We start from the raw sequence: 27,063 nt of genomic DNA, 5'->3' as shown, positions 1-27,063 counted from the left end.
GAGTGGCATTCTAAGACAAAATAAACTCCTAGACCTGATGAGTTACACACACGGATAAAATTTGTTGTGGTTTTTTTTTTTTTCAATTTTATTTTGGATAACAGTGAAGAATAGTTCAGGGAATCACACACACCTTGAAAGCCTCATATCTGAATGTTCTGAGCAGCAGTGCCCATTAGGGGCAACGTATGTGCTCAGTGTACCCTTTTATTTGCCATAAAGAATTAATCAAAATAGGAGGCCTCAATCCATACTCATCTACCAAGAAACAGTCCCTCTAGGTGGACTCAGTTCCCTCAATAAATTTCCTCAGTGCATGTAAAAGTAGTTCAATGAGAATAATTACTTACCTCTTCTTTACATGTTAGATATATGTGATATTTGTAATGATGGAGTGAGTGATACAAAGAATACAACTGTATTTTTTCTGGATCTACTGTAAACTCCTGCAAAAAGAACAATTATTTTATGTAAATTCACCTTATTTACATAAGATATTTCAGATATTTTCTTCTGTAAACAATTTTTTTCAACAATTCAGAAATGCACTGCTTCATTCAAATCATTATTTTGATGTATTTTGGCAAACTGCAATTTAATATATATCATAATTATCTCCTATCTCCACTTTCCACGTTGTTTTATCTCCACTTTCCACGTTGTTTTATCAAAATCAGGTTTGGGAATGCTTTCAGTTATCCTGAATGCACTGCAAGTCCAAAAGAGGCAAGACACCTCCTTCTCAAGAACTATTGCAAGAATTACCAAAGCTTAAATACTTTTCTATCAAATTGATGGGTATCACTGCAAAAAGCACCCACTTTGTGCTTGAGAAGGCTGCTCTGTACTTACCTAATATGTTACTTTGACAACAAGTATGAGTGTGAGCTACATTTACAGGTCATTTGTCGAGCCACTGTTTACTACTGGGAGGTTAGTCAGCCTATGTGAGCCAGCACCCAGCCAAAATCTAGTTATAGTGTTCCCCAGGAATAATATGGAAATAAACAGTGTGTACATCTCCAGTTTTTTACCACGCTGCTTTTTAATGTTATTTTTTTTAATTTTGGGTTTTTTTTGAGATACACAGCTTCATTCTGTCTTTGGAAATGAGGAAAGGAGCAACACAGAGCTCAATTTTTAATCTCAGATTTTACATTATTAACACTATTTTTTCACTTTTGATCTAGAAGCCATTGTATCATTTACTTTGGAGATTTTGTAGCAAGTCTAAGAAACTGTTATTACTGTGATCTACGCAGTGACTTCACAACAACTGCAATGTTGAAGGCAAAATGTTGTTGCTTCAGCAACAGCCCAGAAGGCTGACAAACTATCTTTTGCAGATGAGTTAAAATGATTATTTAATGTACTGCTTTTAATGTTGGTTCTTAACATCCCTTTGTTACAGAAAAACCTCACTCCAAGATTTTATATTCTGATAAACCTACCAGAACACCTAATACATGAAGCAGCATTTTCTATAAATGTAAATGTGGTTATCATATTACAAGTCAGATGGTGGCAGCAACAAACCCCTTTGAAGACTCACCTGTGCTAATTTAGTGGTTGACTTAGAAGCCCTCAGTGTTTTTTTGTTGTAAGCTTTCCCATTCATTTTGATCTTAGACACAGACGTTCCTCCACATTTTGTCTTGGGGTCCCGAGTGATCACCGTCAGTTCAGGAAAGTTTTCCAAAGCATTCTTTAACAGAGCATATAAAGACAGAGGATTATGAAAAAAATCAAGAATGGCCACAGATTGATGACAAATCGGCCATTTTACTTTGAAAAGTTTAGAGTGCAGCCTATTGTGAAAAATTTGTTCTTCCACAAAGAGCTGATGAAGTGTCTTTATCAGATCATGCAACCATATACAGTTTGGAAAGCGTGACCACCTGTTCCTCACTACTATAATTTTTCAAGACCACAAGATCCTTTCATTGTGTCTCAAGATTATCCTCAGTGATTCTCTCACGAGAAAGAGGAAAAAAAAAGAAAGGCTCTGCCGGGCAATTTCTACACAAGAATCTCCAAGGCCAAGTTACTTGAAGATCTCTAAGTATTTAATGCCTAGTCAGGCACAGGAAGTCTACCAACTGTAACAGGGATTGGATGCCTAAATATTTTCATAGCTTTTGTCCCATCTGTTGCAAATTGCAAACTAATTGTCTCTTAGCATATCTGTAAGGTAGAAAAGCTTATGCACAGTGCAGTAGAAGGCTGGTTGAAAGAGGCACAAGTTTCAGACATATTAAGTCAGGGGAGTGAACTGCATTTCTACCAGCTTTAGTTCTACGTTATTTCCATGAGTCAATTTGAATACAACTTTGTTGTACAAATGCAGCATTATGTTAGCAGCTGCTTTCAAATGGTTCTGCTACGTCACATAATCTGGTCCTGAAAAAAAATGTTTCAAGTTAAATGAACGTGTTTGTACTACACTCCAGCACGAGGCAGAAGAAGAGGCACAGAGAAAAAGGTATCAATGCTTAAGGACTTAACTTGGACTATTGGGTTAAAATATGAAGTTGACTCAATTTTTCTCTTCTATTTTAACAAACAGCACTAGAATTCAACAACCTCCCCTGCCTGCGATTTATTAGCTCTTTATATATATCTGTAATTTTTTCCTTCATTAAACAAACCTCTCAGTAAAAAGCTGTAAGATCTACAGCACAGAGGTAGCTGCACAGTGGTAGCAGTAACCCTGAGCAGCCAACCTGTCCATACCCAGGCTTCACTGCAGTGCTTTCAAACTGGTACAACTTCAACAGGTTTCAATTATTTAGTTTTTCTATCCACTGTAAATAGCTTTTCTCAAGGTTGATTTTGAGTATCAAGGGGGCTCTAGCCATTTTTGCCTTCTCCTGGAGAATTCCCAAGAGCTGGAACAATTTACGTGGTCCCACCACTGACCTAAACCAGACAAATTCAGATTGGAATGAAAAAGAAGATACTAGTGATTTCTGCATCCTTGAGAGCATGAGACCCAAAATGGTGATAATTATTTGCAAATGAAATTTGCACAATTCAGCTAAGATGCTTCACTTACTGAACTTCAACTAAGGCAATGGTAATACTTTCTAAGTTTTTATAAAAACAATTTCACACAGGACACAATAAACTGCTAGAACTATAAAATATGATACAGGCAAAACTATCAAACACTGACTGCTAACTTCAGTGTCTGGTTTATAATACAGTGATAATATATTCCATATTAACTGTATCCAGTGGAAAACCAATATTAAATTTATCCATGCCTATCAACGCAGAGCAGTAAAACTATTCAAACTAAATGATAACTGTGAATGACAAATGATATTTTTCACTTATTGCTTTCTTCAGTGCCTCATTCAGCTCTGATATCTGAACTAGTTATTTAATCAAAGGTAGAATAGAAACAGATCTTCATTAATGATCAAATTAACCCAGATCTTAAGGAGTATCAAACACATTTTCCTAACCAACACAAACACTTAAGATGACAAATAGGCATTTCATTTTTATCCGAAATATTGACCCAAGGATGGCACAAGTTGGTACCTTCATACCAAAGAAAAACATAAGAGGTTTTTTATCTTGCAGATGACATCCCAAGCAGATCCCTTCCTTACATCCATTAAATTCTTGCAGCTTATATGATGAAATACAGGCTTAAGTTAACTTTAGAGATATAATCTTTACATAATCTGCTTCTAAGTGAACATGTAGCAAAGCTATTGCATTCATTATGAACTCCAACTGAATAAGCAGTTGTAATTACATGTTGGTATTACAGAAAATTATATTAGCTTTTTTCCCTTAAACTGGGAACTCAGCTACCTCTCACTTTTTGTGTACTGAGAATGTAACTAAAATTCTACACATTTGTAGCCCACCTTAATTGGCCTGTGTTCTCTGCACAGACAGGTGAAAAAGAAGCAGCTACATTAATAACTATTAACACAAAATTCTCACCACAAAAGAAAAACAGAAATGGAGAGTTAGCACATGTTACCTTTACCTTCTCTGGAGCTCTGTGTATGGTTTAAAAACACACAGCCCTCCCCATGCCTTCCTACTCTAAGGAGGAAGCCCCAAGAAATTCTGTTCAAGCAGGTACAAAGTGTTCAGCTGTTGGGAAAACAGCATAACTAACACTAAAAAAGCTCAAGAGTTGTGTGAATTACAGCTGTTTCACTGGTTGATGATGTTCTCATCCCTGAAACAATGTCACTTTACGTCCCACAAGACTTACCAGGAATAGGCTGGGGGGAAAGGGATCTCTCAAAGATTTCATGATGAAAAAGCACAACTTTCAAGTCTGTTACTATCTCCCTCACCACTTAGCTCTCAAAAGCAAGCTCACAGCAGTACAAAGACACCACAATTCTCCAAGTGTCCCTGTACCTTGGGCAGCAAAAAGACAGGTAAAGACAGGCAAAAAAGCAAGTTTGGTCTGATGTGTTTATAGACAAATCTGCTTTACTGTTGTTGTTCTCAAAAGTGCACCAAGAACAAATAATCAGTCTGATTACAGACATTGACAAAAGGGTGTCTTTTATTCCCAAGCGGGAGAATATGAGGAAATGACCTAAGGTTGTGCCAGGGGAGGTGTAGATTGGATACTAGGAAAAATTTCTACACCAAAAGGGTTACCAAGTACTGGCACAGGCTGCCCAGGGAAGTGTGAAGTCACCATCCCGGGAGGTATTTAAAACACGTGTAGATGTGGCACTTAGGGATAGGGTTTAGTGGTGGACTTGGCAGTGCTGGATTAATGGTCGGACTTGACCATCTTAAAAGGTCTTTCCTAACCTAAATGATCCCATGAGTGAAAAAACCCTTCATTCACTTCACTGCACTTGCAAAACCTGCGTTGTTGCTTGGAGGGTGGGTGGGAACAGTAGGAACCCCAGTGATTATCCTCCTGTTTACCTTCTCTCTACTGAGGTGTTACGGCTTCTCTCTTCCCTGTCCACATCCAGACCTGTTTTTTTATTACCGCGGCAAAGTTGCTGTAATATGGGCTTGTTATCCACACTTTTCTCAACCTTCCATGCTGAAGATACATGAAAGAGCACACAAATGAGTTGTTCTTGAGTCCCTCTGTCCTGGTTTTAAACTCCTCTGATCATGTTCTCTACTTCAAAGAAGTTCAGACATCTGCTCCACAGCACAGCTATTTCATGTAAAAGTTTATTTTTAGGCAATACGAACACTTAACCAAAAGCTCTAGAAGGACAGGAAACAGATTTGCTTTTGGCAAACTTGAGAAGCTTAAAAGAAAAAAAAATGCTTGAGAATGAACCAGAAAGCATGGGGAGTAAAACTAGAACTTTACCTTTGCAGTATCAACTCCTCCATCACAAAATGCTCTCCAAATGCCACATACAAGCACTAAATTTATAGCATCTCTTTCAAATCCATATTCACTTCTGTTAAAAATGTGCCTTCTGGGGTTTAACTTGTGCCTGCACAGTATGCATTCAATGGCTTACTTATGACATGACTTTTAAAATCCTAGAATTTGAAAGAGAATACCTTGAAAGCATGATCCAAGCGTAATTTGGGAAGCAGCCTTTTCCTATTGTCATTCAGCATACCATCAATTTTTCTCATGTGAGGCAAAAGTAGCTCATCTAAAAGACACATTAAAAACCCGCAGCAGTTGATTACTAAGAGATGCACAGCAATGAGATCCATCTTCAATCTGTACTTTGACCCCTTAATATACAATGTGGAAAGTAAAAAATAAAGCAATTTGCACATGAACCAGTTTCAGATGTGAGAGAAAGATCTTATTTTTCGGACCAGCCCACTAAGCTGGTCTAGATATTATGCAGTTTAATTGCTGGCTGCATTCCTGCTCCTTCTCTGACTTTCTTCACTCAAAGGAAAAAATTAAGATAGAGCATCACAGAGCATAAATTTTAGAGACAATTTCACACCATTTCCTCCTAGATAGTTTCGTTGTTTTATGAAGACAAGTTTGTGGTTGTGACATTTGTTATTCCATTTTACAAGGGATGACCCTGCTGGCATTTATATCAACAGAAATTGAGGAAAGTGCTTACTGATAAAAGTTATCTGATAAACCACTGTGAATTGCACCATATACAGTTGAACACAGGCACATGGCCATGAATGAAAATTTACAGCTCAGTATGGAGCCTTTTATCTCTAAAGCCAATTTCTTTGCTTTTAGTGGGACTACTGACATAATGCATGGGTCTGAAATCTTGAGGTAAGTGTGCACTGATGCACAATATGAGCAAACCAGGAATGGAAAGGACAGAAAACTGGTTTTTTTAAATACAGCCAAACAGAATATAGTACAAAACAACAGCCTGCAACTAAATAACACATGAAATAATTCCTGTTTTGAGATCTTTATACAGGAGAGTTTTCCTAAATTTTGAGAAACAGAAGTTTCCACTTGTATTCTGGAGTCTACTAGGGTAAATAAGTCCAAATATTTTGTCCTCAAAGAAAAAAGTGTGTATTAATATAGTTTTCTTTAACAACAGTTTTAAGATTTCAGAGTTTGAAAAGCAGAATTTTTAATAGCAGCAAGAATGAAACTCTCCTAATTTTAAATAAATATTTGCTAAGGTAACAAAGAGCTCAGTTCTGACATTCACAGCACAAGTCTGATATAATAAAACAGACAAAATAGTATTTGCAAATTACTTTGATTATTCAAAGAGATAGTGCAAAAACATATATACACACACAAATAATTTGTGTAGTGTTCTTCAGATGAGGTTATGTAACTAGAAGTTCAGTAGGCTTGTGGTTTTTTTCTTTTAAAAAACCCCAAAACATTTGATTTACTGATTCATAACCTTAACATCTAGTAAGAACATACAAATGTTAAACATACTGTACCATTGCTCTTTTCCAAGGCTTGCATTGTGTCGGGATCCAAGGCAATGCTAACAAGCAACTCCATGTAGCTCTTAAAAGTCTCTTTCATAGCTCTTGTGTTCAAAAAGCGAGTAACAAGGGGAGCTGGAGGTACAACCTCTGAAAATGAATCAGAACAGAATGAATTTTTTCCCCTTATTATCCTGCAAATATCTGTGTTTTTCAAAACTGAAGGCTTCTCTCTTAAAACACAAGTGACCCCTACTGGCACCCCAAGAGATTAAAACTCAGTGCAGTCAATTGTAATAAACTCCTTACCTGCCAAAAACAGAGGCAGACACCAAATACGCTACAAATGGTTCAGGTCTTTTTTTTTTTTAACTATCAGCATTTAGATTATAAATTCATGGAATTTAGACATTTTTCTATTACTGTAGCTGAAAGTCTAGAGAAAATGGAGAATGAATAACTTCAGTCAAGTAAAATGCCCTAAGCGCAGGTTTCACGTCAATGCAAGTACATCCCAAAACTGCAGAATATGAATTTGTCCAAGAGAAAAAAAAAAACATTCCAGAGCTCAAATATCACTTAGGAGCCTGCATACCATCGAAGCCAACCCCACCTAATTCTTCAGCTCACAAAAAACACGTAAAACAAATTTTCCCAGTGAAGCAACGTAGGGCATATCTGAGTTTATTCTAATGAAGCTCTTGTTTTTTCATTGACAGCAATTTTAAACATGCACGTGGAGCAGTCATCACTTCTAGTCAGCATTCTGGAGCTTTTTATAGGCTCCATGTCTGGCACCAAGGTTTGCAGTAATTTAGCTAGCAAGGCTGTTAAGCTTCCTTGGATATACACGTTTCTATGGATGACTATCATCACCAGGTTACTTGAGATTTTAAACATGGAGTTGTACATATCGATGGTTACTTGGGCAAGTTGACTTGAAAAATAGTATTTTAAAGGTGTTGTTCTCATAGAGACAGTGTTCCAGTACACCAGTGGTAGCTTGTCTGTATTTAAAAGTAACCAAGATGCTTTGGAAATGCAGCAGTATAAAGCATGAGTAATACACAGCTTTGCTTCAAACACACAGGAAATAAACCAAAAGGACCCTGCAAAATGCACTGTGTATTTGCTACCACAGGTAACCTCTACAAAAGACTGCAAACTTCAGAAAGCCCTGTCTGTCCTGGAGAATTACTGCCAACATGGAATCTCAATGTTCCACAAAGGTCTTAACAGCAAATGTGCTCAGCAGGCTCCATTTGAACAGCTGGCATTCAGACAAGCAACGAAGCAGCCAAAAAAAGTCAACTGTTTTTTCTCCTTGGGTTTTGAAAAAGCAACAGTAGCATCTGAATTCTGCCCACATCTGCATGGAGACAAACATTGCAGGAATGTTATTTTCGACATGACACGCAGTCGCAATGGAAAATTAATGAAGAAGCTCATTCTTGAGACGTATTAAAAAAATCAAATCAGATTCTCCTCTTGCAATTGTACCCACTGTAGAAAACAAGCAGTAAAAAGTATATTTACCTCACTGATAAATTCAAGATAACTTCAATTATGCTCATACACAAACAGCAAGGAAAAAGTTTTAAGAAACTCATTTTGCATGGCACTGTTACATTTAAAATTTACTTTCTGAGGCTGGTACAGAAAAATGTGCACGGTCAAACAATGCAATTTTATAATACTCTTTTCAGTTAAGCTCAGATGCCAGCAGTGGTATCTCACTCACCATCCTCTTCGCTCTGGGCCTCAGGTGAAGAATCAGATTGGGAAGAGGAAAATTCTTCTTTCCACTTTTTCCTTTTCTTTGGTGGTGGTTCAGCCTTAACCTTTGGCTGTTTAGCTTTGGGTTTCACAGAAGAGACTTTTGTTGCTGTTGGTTTTGGTGTTGGTGGATCAGGGGGTTTGATGTTGCTATTACTAGGTTTGCAATGAATAGTCCTGCAATATTATAAAGATGATCTTCATGAAAATAATTACCACACAAGATTTGGCATTAATAAAATAGCCATATTCTTATTTAACCAGATTATAATCCCCACTGATTATATACACTTACTTCATTGTCAACTGTAACTGGGAATTAGGTCATACACATTATACTACTATATTTTTGATATAATGCTTAACAATTATTCTCAGCTACCTATGATTAAATAATATTCCAACTTTATAACTAGATAAACAGGCACAGAAATTTTAAATTGCCCAATGTTTGTAGAGTTTATGAGCCAGAGGAGATTGGAGCTAATATTAAAATTGACTATTCAATGAAAAAAAAAATCAGACTTGACACACTTGAACAAATATTAGTAATCAATGAGATCTGAGGTTTGCTGACAAAGTGAATTTGGGATATTGTATCTGCACAAAGATGGGAGAGAAAATCATCCAGGTAGAAATGAAGGAAATGCAGGAACTTGAGGACTAGAATAAGAAACCAGAACACTCCTCTCCCTTCTCTTCCCACCACTCACAACAGGAAAACAAACAGGAATATTGATACTATAAATACAAAGTTATGTATTTTAGGACTAACACACCACAGTTTTGACAGCATGGCAATGAATGCAATTCTGGGAAGCACTAGGCAAGATTTTTGTCAAGATGGGAATGTTCAAATGGGAAAGCAGTGAAATGTACAGCAGAAGCATTGTATCTTCTGGAACACTGAGAACAAGGTTAAGTCATCTGTGAGAGGTGAAGATTTCAGCCCAAAATGGATGGAGACAACAGACAGTAGGTCGATGAGAGGAATGGAAAGCTTGTCCCAGACTAAAAAATTGAAAGACCTTGTTTAATCCAGCCTAAGTGAAACAAAGACAGAGGTGGGATCTGACTGCTCCCCAGAAATACACCATGCAGTAAAAACAGAAGGAAAAGCCAAAAGCAGAACTGAGAGAAGGGCACATGGATACGAGCTGATCACGAGCATGTTTTGTTAAAAGATGGGGTTGTTTCACAGCACTGGAGCAACAGGTTCTGGAACAGTCTTCTGTAGCCCAAGAAAAAAAGAGCACCAAAACCCTGGCCAGTCTTAAGTAGATCAAGATTATTTCATAAGATTGATTATCTGATGGCACTGTTTTCTTTGAGAGCAAACTAGACTTAAAACTCCAGTACTTTCCTGAATGAAGAGCACAGCAATGAAGATCTGTTTTTAAATTAACTTCCCAGGATTGAGAAGAAAGCATGGTACTACTGGTATAGTAGGACAGACCAGTCATTAAAGCAATCCAGAAAAACATACCTAACTTTTCAAGTCCTCAGGATACGAGAAAACAACACACAAAAAATTAAAATCATTACATCAGTAGGCTTCTGTGGCAAAAGATGACAGAAAAAATGGCACGTGGAACCCTGACATCTCCAAAATAAATTATTGTTGAAGAGATTTAAGGTAGGAAAGTCTTGACATGGCAGTAATTTATATTTGATTTCTTAAAACAAAACAGACAGTTCTCAGTTTCCAACTTCAAGCAGAATTAACAATCCTAAGTTATAACTCCTGTTTATTAAAAGAGGTGTGTTCTTAATGGGAAAACAATATGGTAAAATAAAAAACAAATTGAAATAAAATACCTTGCTGACTGTACAGGCTTGATGCGTGGTTTTTTTGAGCACACTCTCACATATTCCTTTTTGTTTGCATTTTCAACAAATTTCACATACACTCGTTTGTATTTTGTTTTTGCATCTCCGAAATACCCAAGATACTACAAGAAAAAAAAAACCACAACAAAACCCACAAGTGTTTCAGTCAAATAAAATCAGTCAGTTTAACAATTGAAAATGTCAATACCAAAGACAAAAAGTCAGTATAAAAAAAAGGGTTTACACATCAAATGGATATGCTATTCAACAGCATTTGTAATTTAAGAAAACTTCTCCATCAGATTTCTAGATAATATTTAAAATTAAGGAAAATAAGGCCAGAGGTACTTTGGGCTTCACTTTCTCCCCTTATTATATTCTCCACATGTGCTATCCCAAAAGGATTTTCTGCCTGGCAAGAGGCTGCCTGTTGAAATTGTATCCTCCTCTATCATTCCTACTGGAGAAAGCAGTTGGTTCACGAGCCTGTTTCCACTGACTTTATTCTGGCTGGGAAAACTTGTTCCTTTATGCACCCTAAATGATACCAAAGAACCCACATTGGAAAGGAAAAACTCTGCCCATGAATATATTTAGAGAGAATTTGAGTTGGAGGAAGTCAAGAAATTGGTTGGGTTTTTTTTTCCCCTCAAGGATGATTGCTAAGAATGTATGCCAGAATCTTATTTTATTTTGTTTCCTAGACTTCCATTAAGGAAATCAGCTCCCATGGGGCTTCATAAGGAATTTTTAAGACTCACACTATTAGTAGCAGCAAACTCTCTGTGTCCGTCTCGCACTTCAGGAACAAACTTTTGCAGCAAAGCCTTCTGTACTTTCCAGATAGCTGGAGGCTCCTTTCCTGTTTGCAAAGCAACCTGTAAGAACATAAAATTATTTGCTCAAAACAGTGCTTATTTTTCTTCCTGAAATGTGTTTGTGGACTCTATTTTTGAGGAAGTTAACTGGGATAAAGTTGAAATAGGTAATTTGAAATTTCAAACTCTCAGTCATCACATGCTGTTTGCATTAAGACAAGTTTGTAATTATTATCTTCAATGAGAATTCTCTATAAATCCTACACAAAATGACTAATTCAAATAAACTCCTTCTGGAAAAACATATAGTCATATTGGTCATATTTGGTTACTTTTTCATGACTCTTCAACTAACTAAAATAAAATTGAAATTCAAAATATCTCCTAACATACTTTAATCCATTTTATAAGTGACAGGGGAATATCTAAAACTGATAGCATTTGTTTCATGTGACAAAGCTACATGAATTAATTTAAAACTGCAGCTCACAAGAGGATGAACACAGACAAATAATCAAAAGTATTACAAATTTTCTAAGACTAAGAATATTGCTGGCTATGATAGCCACCAAAGGAAAGGTAAACACACAGAAGAATTTAAAATGAAGAAGCAACAAAACCAAACCAAAACAAGGAATCAAAGACAACAAGGAAATTCACATAAACTCATGTGAAGAGCTGTACTGGTTACTTATGGAAGCCATTTCTTGTTGGAATACCAAGCAGAACTTCTTACCAAAAAAAAAAAAAGAAGACAATCAAGATCTTTTGCAAAAATCTAAAAGTCATTTCCTCAATACCTTATACTTGGAAGTCTAGTCCTATCTTCTTAACAAAAGGAAAAAAAAAGGCAGTCAGCTGCCTGTGAAAAATTTATGCTTTTGGATATTCAGACAGGTAATTCCAAGTTCTAACAGAGGTTACCAGCAAGCAGACTTACTTTACTGTGTATGTAGCATAAAATGGGTCATGTACATTCAAAACACATTGGCAATCTGCACTAGAAAGATACCTTTGAGGCATTTTGGCAGCAATCAGGGAATATTAAAATAGAAACAGAAAACTAATATGCAGCCTCTCCCCTCTTGGTAGTTTGTTGAGGCTGAATTCACACGCAGGATTTTTTCATGATTTTTTCCCCCCCCCCCAGCAAATATTCAGATTACCTTTAGTGTCTCTATATCTTCAATCTTCACTACAAACTCATCACGTTCTCTGTACATGCCCTCTCCTCCACTGTCCATGTTCTCCTCGTCAGTACATCCTTCTATTGCCACGGTCTCCTGCGTTTTTGCCAATTGTTCTGAAGTCACAGCATCCTGCTGAGCTGCTTTCAAGGGGTCAGCTGGATTCACTTTCTCCTGCACATTGCCTACAGGGGCAGTTGTCTGGGGAGATTCCTGCTTTATTACAGCAGTAGTGGTGGTGGTGGCAGCAGTGACAACTGTCCCTTTCTCAGTTTCTGAAGGAAAAAAATCCATATTTCAGTTAAACAAATGATCAAGGGTTAGCAATGTAAAATGGAAACTAGAGTTTTCCTCTTTTCTGTTACAATATATATTAAAAGCAACTATTCTAGGAAAAACACCTGTTCTAGGAGTTAAAATAGAAGCGGTATCTTGGCCACAACTAAACCTCAAACAAAACCAAAAATACTGTAGCTAAATACCTCTGTTTGTATTAAACTGCTGCATCTGTTAGCATCTGGGATTAACAAAGATGAATGCTTTAGAAAACAACTTGATAGCTACAGACAGATCACCAGGAAATACTGTTGTACTTTGTGGCAATAAGCAAGCACAACAGTAAAGGTCACAACACTGAATCTTGTTTCCAGTCTGCTGATAAGTCAAGTCTTTTTAAACTGGATTACAGAAAGAGAAACACATATGGAATAGGAAAACATCTTCTGAATGACTTTTGGACATTTATCATTCATATCTTATGACAGTGTAACTGGAAGTTCCAGATTAAAACTTTGGCAATATCCTGATGGTTTTTAATATGAACAGAGGTGAGCAATGAGAACTGATGATACAAAACAAAGAAAAGAACATTCTTCTCCTCCTCTATTCCAAAGAGCCAAAGGAAAGTCCCACCTTTCAAAATTATTATTCTTTCCCACCTGAAAAAAATTAGAATCCTTTTTAGATATTACTTTATAGTCTTCTACACATATTAATTTTAACACTGACTTGCTGATCTAAAAGAAATCAAGTTATATTTTCTATAAGACAATTACTAATCACTTAGGAAACTTTAAATAACCATTTTACAGCTTTGTTACAATCACTGCTAATTATTGACTTTTTCACTTGAAAAATTATAAAGAAGACAACGTAACATATTTTAACAAAAGTGACTCCAAACAAAAGATTTACATGTGAAATTAATGTGTCAATACAAAAGCTATATACCGAATATGGGAAGATCCATTAAATCAATTCAGTAAAATTGTTAAGCCATGAAATATGTTCTTCTGGATATATCACATCACATTATTGCAAATATGCTCCATTTCTTTGTTCAGTGAAAGCTATGCCAGCTTTAATTAGACACAGCATTATTAGTTCCCCAAGTATAGCTACACATTCTTCAGAACACCAGATAAAGACACGTGCTATTTAATACTATCAACAAAAGACTGTGTTTTAGTATTTGTCTTTCTATACTTATTGGCAAAAACAGACAAAAGAGGGAATTATTTGAAAACCTGCAAAACACCAGCAAGTAAGATGTCATTACTAAGCATCTTGTACAACGTAGGAACAATCTTGTACATAACAAATCAGGAAGGTGAATTCAAGAAACTGGTGGTATAAATATTACATCCTTGTGGATAATAAAGAATATATAGCAATACTGTAAAAGAAATTACTGCAAATAAAACACTAATGAAAATTCCCACCTAACAAAAAAACCCTTTTTTTAAAAATCCATATTTCCTCTGGATGTTGTATGCAGAAATGGCTTATGAAAACTAACAAACTTCAGCAAGAGGCTCACACCATGGCACTGTCCACATTTTGGCTTTTGGGGAAGAAAAACAGTCACTGATTGCTTGTTTAAAATACATATTCAACTGAAAGACACAGGAGGAACTTCATCCTCTGTAACAGACTTTCCAAAATGCATGAACTTAACAATTACATAGAAATATCCATAGAATAATACAGAATAGTAATTAATATAAAGCATTGCTTAGCATATCATGTATTCTGTAATATTCTCCCAGTATCTTAGGTCTGATTATTACAATTTAAGTTCAGTTTTGCTATGTATTTTTCAGTAAATCACATCACTCCTAGATAAAAAAAAAAATCTCCTTCTCTTCTTTAATCTAAAAAGGGAAACCATTACTTAATTCTATCTTATTAAGAATCAGCCTATGGGTCACAGGTCCCGAGTCCTGAGAAAAGATAAAGGAATGTTTCATTTTCTCCCTGTAATTATTTTGGAAGACAATGGCATTTTTCCTGAATTAGTACAGTTATGGGATTGGCTGGATAGTTTCTAATTGCTTACCAGAGGAAAAAATAAACTTGACTGAAAAAGTCTATCTAGGCAAAAACATGTTGTATGTTGAAAATACTTCAAAACAAACAGATGTAACACAAATGAAACTGAAAAGTGTGTGGAAAACTACCTACTACTGCGATCAGTGGTTGCTGCCTGCCCCTCCCTGCCCAAAACAATCCTTCCCAGATTTTGTTCTTTTGCTAGCAATGTATTATCAACATGGAGTTGCAACACCCCTCATTACTATGGCTGAAATCAAAACTCAAATGACTCCCACCTTGGACAAGCCCAGTCAAACCAGTGCTCAGTTCACAAGTGCAAAAGTTGTTTCATAAACATATTTTGTGCAACGTTAGCATCACAGAAAGTGCATGTTTAACTCTGCCTAAGAAGAGCTTAATGCCTGCTGATGGCAATTATTAATATGTTCTCTTGCTTGAGTTTTTCAAAAATAGGTTTAGAACCTCTGACATGACAGTTTGTTGAGGTTTCCAGATGAAAATCATATTTAGCATTCTAAGCCAGAAACAAAGATAACATATGCATTATTCCAACTCCGGGCTAAAATAACTCTTTGGCATTAGAAGAGTCATACTTAAGTAACATGAAAAACTTTATTTACATATTTTCTAATTGTGGAAAACACTAGTTCAGTCCATAGTCAATACACCTTTTGAACAAAACTCTTAATTACGGCCAAAACCAAAACAAATCAAAACCTTTACCTGAAGACAGCTAAAGTTTTTCATTTTTTTCCCCCCATCAGCTACAGAAATCTCCTTCAACATACACACTTGTAGTAACCATTTTACCTGATTTGATCTTTCTATCAGATGTGTCATCCAGGGCTGACAATGCAGTAGAGATGCTCTTCTGAAGATCATGGTTACCACCCACGGAATCATCTTCATCAGAAGAAAATGAAGGCAACGTTTCTAAATTTTTCTTAAGTTCTTCATCAGCTTTTTTGGTCGGACTTTCTCCACTAACCTCAGGAGCTACAGGTGTTGCTGCTGCTGGCTGAGGCTTTGCAGAGGACTGTAGGCAAGGGGCACGAACTATTTGTGTAACTGGTCTCCTAGTCCTGTTTGGCATTCGCACAGCTGGAGTGGAAAACTGTTGCCTAGGCCCAGACTTTAGAAAGTCTAAAAAAGATGCAATAAATCCTGTTTTGACTTCGGGCTGTTTTTCTTCAACTTCTTTAATTTTTTGCCTCATTCTTTCCTGATGTTGGTAAGTGTCATAACAACTTTCAGAAACAGGAGAGGAGTAAGTGAAACAGGAGTCATTTCCTCTTGAATTTTGACGTTTACACTGCCCGCTTCTTTTTACCTGTTTCTGAATTGCACTGTCATCTTCTGCAGCATTTTTGTTTTGGCTTTTTCCTTTGCTTTTTTTCTTCTGAAGGTTCCCTTGAGCTAAATCTTGGCATTCTTCTTCAGTTCTATTAATGGCTCCATCTCCGCTTTGGGGCGCAGATAGTGGCTGCAATGGAACCTTTGACTGGTTACCTGCTAATGTACCATCATCACCACCCACACTGAAATCATTCTCTGAAGCAGCACTTTCTTCACTTAGGCTCCTACCACTTGAAACAAACTCTGTGTCTCTTGCATTCAGTGTACCATCAACAGAAGCATCATTATCTTCCTCAGATTCGTGACTGATGCTGGATTGTTTCTTAACTCGAACAGCCCCTTGTTCCTGCTCTTCCTGACCAGGACCAAGGGTGGGAGAGGTCATTCTTGTTGGTACATTTTGATCAGAAGTTTCAATGTGCTGTTGATCCGGGTTCACAGTTTTTGTCTGTATTGCTGACACTGGTGTAAGATTTAGAGTAATCTGGCCCCCATTCAGAGAAATATTATTTCTGCTTGCTGGCTTCCCGACTACAGTAGGTGAGGCACTGAAAACAGAAGACACATGTCTTACATCCAGTGATCGGAACTGTGCTTTAGACTCCTCACTATTTTCAACAGTCTGGATTTCCTCGTCATTAGAAGCTGATTTGGCAAAGTCAGATGGAGTCACTCCACAGGCTGCTGCTGTTGCTGCTAAGATGTCATCCACATTGGATAATATATTCCTCTCATCACTGAGAAGTATAGATTCTGGGAAACATATTGAACTAAGAGAAACAAATTGATTTTTTGAATCATGTTGATTTGTCTGAGTAAAATGATCTTTTGCCGTCAGATGTTGCTGTAGTGGTTTTGCAGACTCAAAAATGTCCATTTTCATTACTTCTGAATTCTGACTATGAAGCTGCTGCTGAGAATGACCCCCGTTACTTTGAATAATATGACCGTCCATCTGAAGGAACGGATGTGTCACCTGTTGAGGACTCTGTATTCTTTGCACTTGCAGCGATGCCTTCGCCTGTCCCAAACCCGACTGCAGGATTGACTGGTGAAGAATCTGCAAGTCACAGGTTGACTCCAGCAGTACCTGTGCACTGGGCAGACACAGCTGATGGCCGTGTCTCAGAGCATGAGACTGGACCTGCGGTGGCGTGCTAATGACTTGGCCCTGCTGTTCTGGAGTCTTACTGTCATGTACCTTATGCATAAGAGAATGTTGTTGGTTCAGCTCCTTAGCGCTCACGGTCACTTGTGTTGTTCGCATTAAATTCGCCGCCTTTTTCATGTCGTGGCTTAGGCTGCTGATATGGCCAATGTGTTGGGAAAGCTGCTCCACAGAACTGACCATTCTTTCATCTTTTTTTGTTCCCTGAAGAGTAAGTCCAACAACTTGATCTTCAAGGCGAGAGTTACTTCTGATCACGCTTTGAGAGTATCTGTCATTTGCTTTTGAGGCCCTGTATGTTGCATCCTGAGCATTGATTTCCTCCTCAGTTAGGCTTTGAGTGGAAGGTTCAAGAGTAGCTTGCTGCTGCAATGCCTGCATCTCCTGCATTGACAACTCCTCCTCCTGTTTGGATGAGGCATACAGGTTAGAGTCAGACTTCCTCTTAACGTAGGTCTTTGTTTCTGAGGAAGGCCTGCTGTTCTGCAGCGTCTGTGAATGAGCTGGGGATGCAAAAGGAGACTGGACAGACGGCAAAAACTTTTGAGACTGTGGAGAGGAGGATTCTTGCGACTGAGAGTTCTGAGAAGAATGTAAAGAAATATAGCTTTGATTAGGACTCGAGGCTGGAAGAGTTTGTACCCGAGGAGAGGCATTAAAGGAAAGAGAAGGTGATGTTAATGTTAAAGACTGCCCTGAAGAATAGCTTTCTGAAGGACTAACAGCCGATAGAACTTGTGATTGAGATGAAAAATTAACTTGGGACTGGGTAACTGGAGATAAACCCTGAGAGTGACTAGAAGAGTAGCTCTGAGACTGGTTGACTGAAGCAAGTTCCCTCAATTGCCCAGAGTAGTTCTCATTTGGAACTGAGGTCAATACCTGTTCCTCTGAGGAGTAACTTAGAGTCTGACTATCAGAAGTAATAGTTTGGGATTGCCCAGAAAAAGTCAGTGTTTTATACAGTGAGGGCAGCTTCTCAACCTTGCTGGATGAGAAATCCTGTGAGTGACTGACAGGTGGCACATGCTGAGCCTGGCAGGAAACATAGTTTTGGGACTGACTGACTGACAAGAGGCTCGGGAGCTGTGCTGTAGAATAGATCTGTGCTTGGCCTGTAATGACAGAACTCTGGTTTTGTGCAGTTTTGGCATAGCTTTGTGTCTGCACAGTGGGAGCTACACTTTGAGGTTTGGGGGTCTTTGTCGACCCCGGAGGCTGCTTCATGGAACAGTTTTTCACTTTTGCCGTGGAAGCAGACGGAAAACCAGGCGATGGAATTGCAGATGTGTACGACTGAGCAAGTTCCACCGTGACTTGAGAAGTCTTCTGCTGTGGTCCTCCATTGCTCACCTGAGTAACATCTCCAACCGGACTGCAGGATAATGCCGAGTGCCTGGAGGTATCCTGAAAATTAACTCCACTGGTACTCGTCAAATAGTTGTGTAAGGAATGCTGGGAAACAGCCAGCTGAGGCTGAACAGACTGAGTGCTTGAAGGCCGCTGATGGTGTTTAATGACACTACATTCTCGCTGAAGCGCTCTGTCCATCGACGCGGTGGAACCGGTGAAGGCAGACGTGCTGTACGCCTGAGACACCTGCTGAGCTCCTCCAAGGGTCGAAGGCAACAAACTAAACTGAGGTTGCAAGAGGTGGGGCGCAGATTCTTGAGCGGAGCGATATGTTGATGACTGGGGTGGGATGCTGGTACTTAACACAGAACCGCCCAGGCGCTCGAATGTCAAAGCGGTGGGGACGGTGCCTTGCGAGGTTTTGATCTGTAATAAAGGATCATGGGTAGTTAAGAGACCGTTTGATGTAGCACTGAAAGTAGTATCTTGAAGAGTAAGAGAAGGGGTAGTAGCAAAGTTTCTACTGCTGAAAGTGTTGGGATGCTGATACGCTGATAAAGCAGATGTTGGTGGAAATGTTCCAGAGGTTGGCAAAGCTCCAGTAACAAACAGTTCTGTGGCTGTTGAGGAATGCATACCTGGAAAAAACAAAAACAAAACAAGAAGGAAAAAAGAGCATAAGGGAGCTTTACAAGTTACAGCACTCTGCATTTCTCTAAGTCATTTCACTGTAAGCTCTTACAGCGTTTACAAATGTAACGTTCTCCAGAATCACCACCCTTTAAACTAAAAAACCGTACTAAGTGAGGCACTTATTGTGGGCAATTTTTAAAATAGAAGTGCAGGTTTTTCTAACAATTCCAAACTCTATACCTGCAGTGAATTGCTGGGGGGAAAACCTCATATCCCTAAGGTGCAGACTGTTTATAAAAAAATTGTACAAGATTAATTCTGCTTTGAAACTGTAGGTTCTTTATTAGTTTTTATTTCAGTTTAAGAAGTTCATAGTGAACCGATCAAAAGCCCCGAACACATTCAATATACAGTAAAAAGGCAAAATTACACCTTACCAATTGCAATATATACACAGTTAAAGGAGCAATCCCATCTCCTGCATTTACCCTCACCAGTACTTTTATAACTCACTTTACGGGAAACATTTCAGAGCTTACAGTGAAACAGCTAATGGTCTATACACTTTGCATTTCATTTTCTTAAAGGAGTGTTTTGACTTTTAATACAAGCAATAAATGTGATTTGTATGCTTTCCAAAGTGAGAGTCCAAAATATCCATAGACAGCAACTATCTGCACAGTGCAACAGCATCCAACTGAAAAGTATAATATTCCTTATTTGCATCCAGCCATCGGTATGACATCCTGCCTTAAACAAGACTTCTCAAGAGAATATGCTACTCCAGCTGAAATAGGAGTGTGAAATTCCCTTGCAAGCTTTCAGGCTCACACCAGTGATCCATATCATTCAGAGCTTTTCACCCAGTAACTTGCAGGCACTGGTGAAGTTTGTGTACTATTTCCAAAGTCTATGAAAATGAAGCGAAGAAGACAAGTTTATTCCCAGAGAGGTTTAAAATTCTTGTAAAGGAATGAATTTCCACTGGGAAATTTACTCGGGTGTGCAAATCAGACAAAAATAAAATCTCTGGTATAATTTGACTTTTTCCATTCTTCTGCCATACTTAAAACAGATTTTAGATTTGGATCATCTAAGAATAAATTAAAAAACTCTCAGCAAATAAAGCTTGTTTTGAAAAAAAACCCTTCAGTTAAAAAAAATTTCATTTTAAAATACATTAAGTTCTCTTAAACTGGTTGCAACTTAATCATACAATTGCTTTTGAAGGTTCAGGTGAAGCTGAGAAATAAATTCTTTGTTTCTCCCCTTCAGTTCAAGACAACTGATATGAAGAGATGTGATAGTGAAGGAATGCCAAGGTATTTTTCATTAGTAACAATAAGGTCTTTCTGAGCAAGAAGGCATAAACAGTGTTTTAATGCACTTTTTTCCCCCCTATTCTAAAAAACTGCAACTTCATGTTCAACTGGATTCTCTTTCACTAACACAAGGGTAGGGCCATCCAGAAGCAGCAAAGAACAGGAAGAATTTATACCTATTTTAACTGCAAATGCTAGTTTCTCATCTAACCTGTATTTTCTCTTTCTCTTCCATAAATCAAGACCCTTCCTACTACGCAGGTAATTTCTTAAACCAGACAAGAACTGGTCACAAAAGCACTAATATAGAACTGTTAGGTTTTATATTTTTACTTTTGTTGAGGGGCAGACAAAAGGTATGGCAAAGGTAGTAAATTTTGTGCACAGACACACCTCCACTACCCTAAGAAATCAGAACACTGATAACACAACTCACAGACCAAAGGAACACTTGGTGGGACAATGTAACACACTGTTCCTCCCTTTCCCCCAAAATCAACAGTCGAAGGGTTTGGAGAAAAACCCCAAAGTAAGAAACCCTTCTAAAGAAAGGTCACCTTGAAGAGCGAAGAGCTCTTGTTTCCCCTCATCAAAAAAAAGTCTGTACAAGACAAAGCTCTCAGAAGACATATGGGGGGACTGAGGGTTACAGAAAAGCAGCAAAAGTATCAAAAGGACAACAGAAAGCTCAGAGAACTGGTAATATTGAAAAATGGGCTTACTGATGAGTTCTTAGTAATGAGTACTGAGAAGTCTCTCAATCACTGGTACCAACATCAAACCCGACCCACAGCATGTGTCCCCATTCTTCACAATTCACTGCTAGGCAGCTGCAATGGAGAAAATGCTAGGACGAAGAGAGAAAAAGGTTTCTTCCCAGCTGACATTCTGGTGTGAGGATGGGTCATCACAACTCTAAACACCACTGATTTATATGAAGATTTTTTTGGCAGGTTAACAGTGTGCATCTTCCTCTGTGCTGCCACATATCTGCTTTTGTCACTGGTGAGTAAAAAGCCACATTCTCTATCCTCAACTTTTTTGAGTAGCTCTTCACAGAATGCAGCTGCACATCACACTTAACAGAACGAGTGCAAACTGCCAACAAAAGGACTGTTCCACTCTTCCTACCTTGTGCCTCCTCCCCAAATCAGAACAATCATACAGCTGCACTGAGACACGGATCAGCTTGCTGATACAGAGAAAAACCATCCCACCAAAGGAAAAAAAAACAACACTCAAACATTTTCTGTCAGCAGTGAATAGACCTGATTCACTGCACAGCTGCACAATCACTCCACAAGATTAACCATAACTTGAAGCAACCCACAGACGCAGTTGCAACACTTATCTTGGTGTGACTGCCTATAGTGAGCTCCAAATATGCAGTTTCCTGCTCTGCACAGAAGGCCTGACAGATGGGGGAGGTTTCTAGAAGGCAGTCAGTCTGCCAGAAGAGATGGCACGTTTGTTTAGCTGTACATTAGATCACTCATTTCTGTGTGACGTGCGTCTCGGACCTTTCTGAGAACACCTTGCCCGTTACTTCTGTGTACAAAGGGGCCAAAGTTATCCAACAGGCTTTTAGTAGTGATATCACAGAAGAACTATTATAGGGAACAGAGTTTGAGAATGAAAGATCAGCTAGGATGTACAGGTAGTGTACCTGAACATGCTTATGATGATACTGAGACTAATCCCAAACAAAGTTGGGAGAATAAATTTGACTTGTTAGACATCCTATGCATCTAAATTCCTTCTAAACAATCAGAACTTCTGCTCATATAATTCTTCTGCTAATATAATTTCACTGATTTTGGTATTCTTAGATATCGAGATGTAAAAGAGGTAGAAAACATGCAGCCTTTTCAGTCAGTCAGGACATTTTTGCTCCCAAACATTCAATATAATTACGACAAAGTTTTATTTCAAGAGGAAATTTTCACCTGTCTGCCAGGAAGGAGCCCTGAATTGTGGTAAAAGGGTAGATCCTGAAGAGACTGCTTGAGCAGTACGAGACTCGATAGCAGAGAGAAAATTCATGACTGAAGAAGTTTCCTTAGTGTTACTTCCAGCACTGTGCATACTGGTATCAAATATTCCTGAAAGACCTGGATGATGGTGGAGGCAAATGAAACAAAACAGACAATTCAGATGAAATTCCAAGAAGCTCAATCAAATAACAAGGATATACATTCATAATTCACAAAAAAGGAAATATGTCATGAAACATTAGCATTGTTACTAAAGTACATCGATTTTTCTGGGTTTAACTCTTACACACTGCTACAACTGTAAATTGGAACTATTAAATGTATGTCAAATATCATGCTTAAAACAATATTTAGGTACACCCATAAAATTCTCCCTTCATCTGAAGATTCACTGTTCTATTTTCACATGAACTGGTAAAACATTCAGAATTCCTCCTGAAATGGGTTCAGCTTCTCTGTATCATCCTTTGTGCCCTTTGGGCAGGTTGTAGCAGTTTGGACATCTCTGTAGGACTGGGCACACGAAAAGGAGTTTTGGTTGCAATCCACAAACCCCATTATGTGTTTCCCACTGCTCAGACCTTTCAATAGCAGGGGGCTCAGTGGAAAGCACTGGAGAGATCCAGAGTTGTGAGCAACTGAGATTATGTCCAGACTGCAGTTCTGACCCTCCCTTGTCCTGACCGAGGACCTGGCCAAGAGATTCCAGACTCCAGTCAGCACACGACCTCAAACAGTTTTCTTTAAAACTGAGTTGCGAAGTGAGTATGAAAGGTCTCCTCCTGTCATGGAAACAGGGTATCATCAGCATCAGGATCAAAGAGAGAGATCCTGATGCAGCTGTAACACAGCCTACCCTATTGCTACATTTAAAATAAATTGTAATGTTCCCCCAGCACTTAGTTTGCACATGTAACTACCAGCAGTAGCAAGTTCCAACTCGCATCAGCTTTGCCTTTGCTCTGGTGTAGAACTGGCATGATTGCTGCTGCTGGCTTTGAGGCATGTTTATCCTTTGGCCCTCCTGCATAGGCCCAATCCTGAAAAGCTGCATTTTAAAGAACAAATGCAGTTTCTTCAAAAGCCAGCAAGTTACTAAGCCTAACCTCCCTCTTATATTTTCCTTATTACTTACGACATTTTGATAAAAGCTAACAACTGTTCACTTTCTGCCACAAACGCAGGTTTTCTAATACCACTTGTTACCACCTGCAGGACAAACTTCCTCTGATTATAAAATCCATCAACTTGAATCTAAATTACTTAACAGTTGGGGTTTTTTTTCTCTGTAGCTATCTAAGCAGTATTCTCATGATATGGAGAGTTACCAGTAGGATGTTGTGTAGCAGAGTATCCAGGAAGCTGATGAGAAGCTGTGTATGTCTGTCTGTGAAGGTCTGTTTCTGAATGTGATGAATGTCCTCCTCCATAGCTTAAGCTAAGGGAGAAATGAAACATTATTAACAAAAATATACAGCTACAGAAACAAAGATCAATTATGAAATTCCAATCACAAGCCAAAAAGTTGCAGAAATAAAGGAGATGCAGTTGTGCCACGATATCACTAAAAATGTTAAGCAGATAAAAAAAGTATGATGAAACCTGACAAGCCAAAGGGGGAGGAGAAAAAAAAAACCAACCTTACAAAAATCAAAGCTGATCATGGAAAAGTTTAAAATGGACTAGGCCAGAAAGACACAGGTCTTCCTAGTTCAACTGTAAGAAACACTGGCTGGACACTTTTTGTAATGATTTACTGAGATAAAGTCTGCAAAGGAGATGACTACGAATACAAACCCACTTTAGCATTTCCACTTCTAATTCCATTAAAACCTACAGGACCTCATTTAATTCAAAGTCTGGAATGACTAAGAGGCTGCGGGAGCAATAGTCTTTTAAAAATTTTGGTACTTTTGTGACAATTTAACAAAGTTGACAGTGAAAGCACTACAAAGTGACAAATCCATCTTCAGCCCTCAGCATTAAATGTAAGTTAATGATTCACAGCTTTTATTTAACGTTTTTAAATGAGTCATCTAAATTAACGTGATTTTTAATCAGGTTTAATGGAAGCAAACTGAAAATATACAGCGTCAGGGTCCATGCAAAAGCAACAACACAGAAAATAAAGAAATGCAATCTTAACACCGAGCAAGATTAGGGACTTGTCAAAAGTCCTAATGATTTCCAATTTAGAAAGCAGAAAAGAGAGGGGGATGCAAAACAAAACCCCAAAGCTTTCAAGCTTCCAGAGACTCAGGTCTGTATAGCACCTGTCAAATGGGAAAAAAATGAAGGCCAGCATGACCAAGTTACCATTTATCTTCTTCTCTTCTTGTTTTCTGGATGTTAAGTTTATAGGTAGCTGCTACTTTCTCCAGGGCACATGTGAGATTGCTTTAAGTTCAAAATTCAACTGTAAACAAATGCCAAAATAACCCAAACGACAAAACCCACAGCCCTCCCTGCTGCCTGCTGTAAGGGAGACTTCCCTTATCCTCTTTCATCCCCTGGGATGAGGGGGCAGTCACTCTGCATCAGGGAAAAACTGAACACTTGATGCCAGGAATCATGACATCATGGGAAACTTTTTATAGAAGACACCAAATAATACAAAAATTGGCAACACTGCTGCATTTGCTTCGTTTTCATTAAGATGACAAGAGGAGGCAGATGAGCCTCCAAGAGCACTGTGACCTCCACACGTTCTGAACTAGCAAGAGCCTGCCTGAGCAGGACTTCCCTGCCTCAGATGCACAGTCAGGGGATGCATTTTCCACTCCAGCAACGCTCTGCAGTCAACACACCAGGCTAAAGCACAAGCCTAAAGAATGAACCAAAATCCTTTAGAAAAACAAACAACCTCAGCCCCTGCTTTTCTCAGTGGCACCCATTGTCCAGCACTTTACCACCTTTCACAGCAATAACTGCAACTTAGAGAATTGCCAACCCCAAATTCAGAGTCAGCACATCCACGTGCTTATGCTGTAGAAGACAGATCTTTGTGCAGCTCAACACTGTGCATCAGCAACTGATTTCTATTATATGGTGACTGAAATCTAAAGATTTGCATCATTGCTATGGACAACTGGCAGGCATGATTACATGACACTGTAGGTTATTTCTTTTATTTACAGCATTAAAAAGTGTTAATTATTTCCAGACAAGAAAAAATTGCAGGGGTGTTCTGCACATAAAGCATTATGCATGTAATAAAGCCAATTTAAGTGCACATATTTTCACAAGAAAAAAGAATCTAAAGTTAAGGTGGTTTGAGGAGTTTTGAGAAAACTTGCATAGCTAGGGGAAAAAAAAACCCATAAAACTTAGGAGATGTGAAGTTTTCTTCAGTTTGTTTTTTTTTTTAATAAATAAAAATGCACCACATGAGAAAAGTTTCTAAAGTGTGGCAACACACACAATTTTAACAAGAATTACCTTCACCAAAAGAAATGCTGATCTTGCAAAAACTTCCCCTGTGCAACAGAAAAAGGTTTTACTTCGTTTTTCTTTCAAGTCCTCTTAAAGCATTTGCCTACATAAAAGTACGTGGTGCCAACTTCTCTTTCATACATTTTAAAGGCAAACTCTGAAGTCCTACTCCACCTATCACTCATACAGCAAGACACCTTCCTTTTCCCACTGGGGTATTTTCAGGTTGAGAGGCACATTTGGCATTGCAGGGGTGTAACGGGCAACCGAGCCCAGACTGTGCAGCAAAAATCCTTTCAGATGAGGCGACATCCCAAAAAACGAGCCCAGATTATAGCAAGGAATATTGCATCATTCCTCCCCTTACCTTGTAACAGCAAAAGTTCGTGAGGAAAAGGGTGGCTTAACCACCTGAAAATCAGGGAAACTGAAAAATTGATTTGTTGAGGTGGGGGGTTCTTCGGCTGTTGGTTTTTTTTTAATCTGTTTATTTGGGGGGTTTGTGTGTGTGTTTCGTTGTTTAGGGGTTTTTTTATTTGAATCTTTTACTTATTCTGGTTGTTTGGTGAAGATTGTGATTAATTTTCCCCTCTTCACTCCTCTGCAGTAAACACCTTTGTTGTAAAGGGCAGGTACAGCACACACAGAGGCTACTAAACTACTAACACGCACAAACCTGCAGACCAGAGGCACAATGCGCTGAATGAGAAAAGTAACTTGTAAAAGAAACTTGGACAAAGACTTTGTAACAAGAAAGACTTCGAAATTAACACTGGGATACAAAATAACCTCTAAATTTAGGAGCCCAGAAACATTGTTAATTACCAGAACCTCAACATTGGAGTTCTGATGAGCATTTTGAGAACACTCAAAGTATGTGATGGCTGGTTTTTTTTAATACAAACTCCACAACCGCAACCTCAAAACTGAATCTGTCTTTCAATAAAAACTTTGTATTTATTTGAGCAGCTAATTGTTTATTGTGTAATTACTGGT

The 27,063-nt window shown here is 38.3% G+C and overlaps 1 protein-coding gene across 4 annotated transcripts in view; it reads right to left on the bottom strand.

Annotated features, from left to right (window-relative positions):
* QSER1 (glutamine and serine rich 1) overlaps positions 1–27,063 on the bottom strand; it is a 42,913-nt gene that overhangs the window by 3,199 nt on the left and 12,651 nt on the right. The window contains exons 2-12 of one of the 4 annotated variants that reach the window (XM_027705274.1): positions 23,964–24,073; positions 22,588–22,752; positions 15,620–19,324; positions 12,455–12,750; positions 11,232–11,348; positions 10,459–10,592; positions 8,606–8,817; positions 6,877–7,014; positions 5,530–5,627; positions 1,553–1,705; positions 351–446 (exon numbers count right to left, since the gene is read on the bottom strand). In XM_027705274.1, the coding sequence (XP_027561075.1) occupies positions 351–446; positions 1,553–1,705; positions 5,530–5,627; positions 6,877–7,014; positions 8,606–8,817; positions 10,459–10,592; positions 11,232–11,348; positions 12,455–12,750; positions 15,620–19,324; positions 22,588–22,726 (5,088 nt within the window). In that variant the 5' untranslated portion in view covers positions 22,727–22,752; positions 23,964–24,073. Of the gene's footprint in view, positions 1–350; positions 447–1,552; positions 1,706–4,923; positions 5,048–5,529; positions 5,628–6,876; positions 7,015–8,605; positions 8,818–10,458; positions 10,593–11,231; positions 11,349–12,454; positions 12,751–15,619; positions 19,325–22,587; positions 22,753–23,963; positions 24,664–27,063 lie in introns of those variants that run through there. The other 3 variants (XM_027705273.1, XM_027705275.1, XM_027705276.1) reach the window with 3 other exon arrangements.

The sequence above is a fragment of the Neopelma chrysocephalum genome, unplaced genomic scaffold, assembly GCF_003984885.1.
Source record: "Neopelma chrysocephalum unplaced genomic scaffold, ASM398488v2 Primary Assembly neopelma1_323, whole genome shotgun sequence".
Lineage (NCBI taxonomy): Eukaryota > Metazoa > Chordata > Aves > Passeriformes > Pipridae > Neopelma > Neopelma chrysocephalum.
Note: the sequence above shows the minus strand (reverse complement) of the source record. Positions and strands in the feature narration are given on the sequence as shown.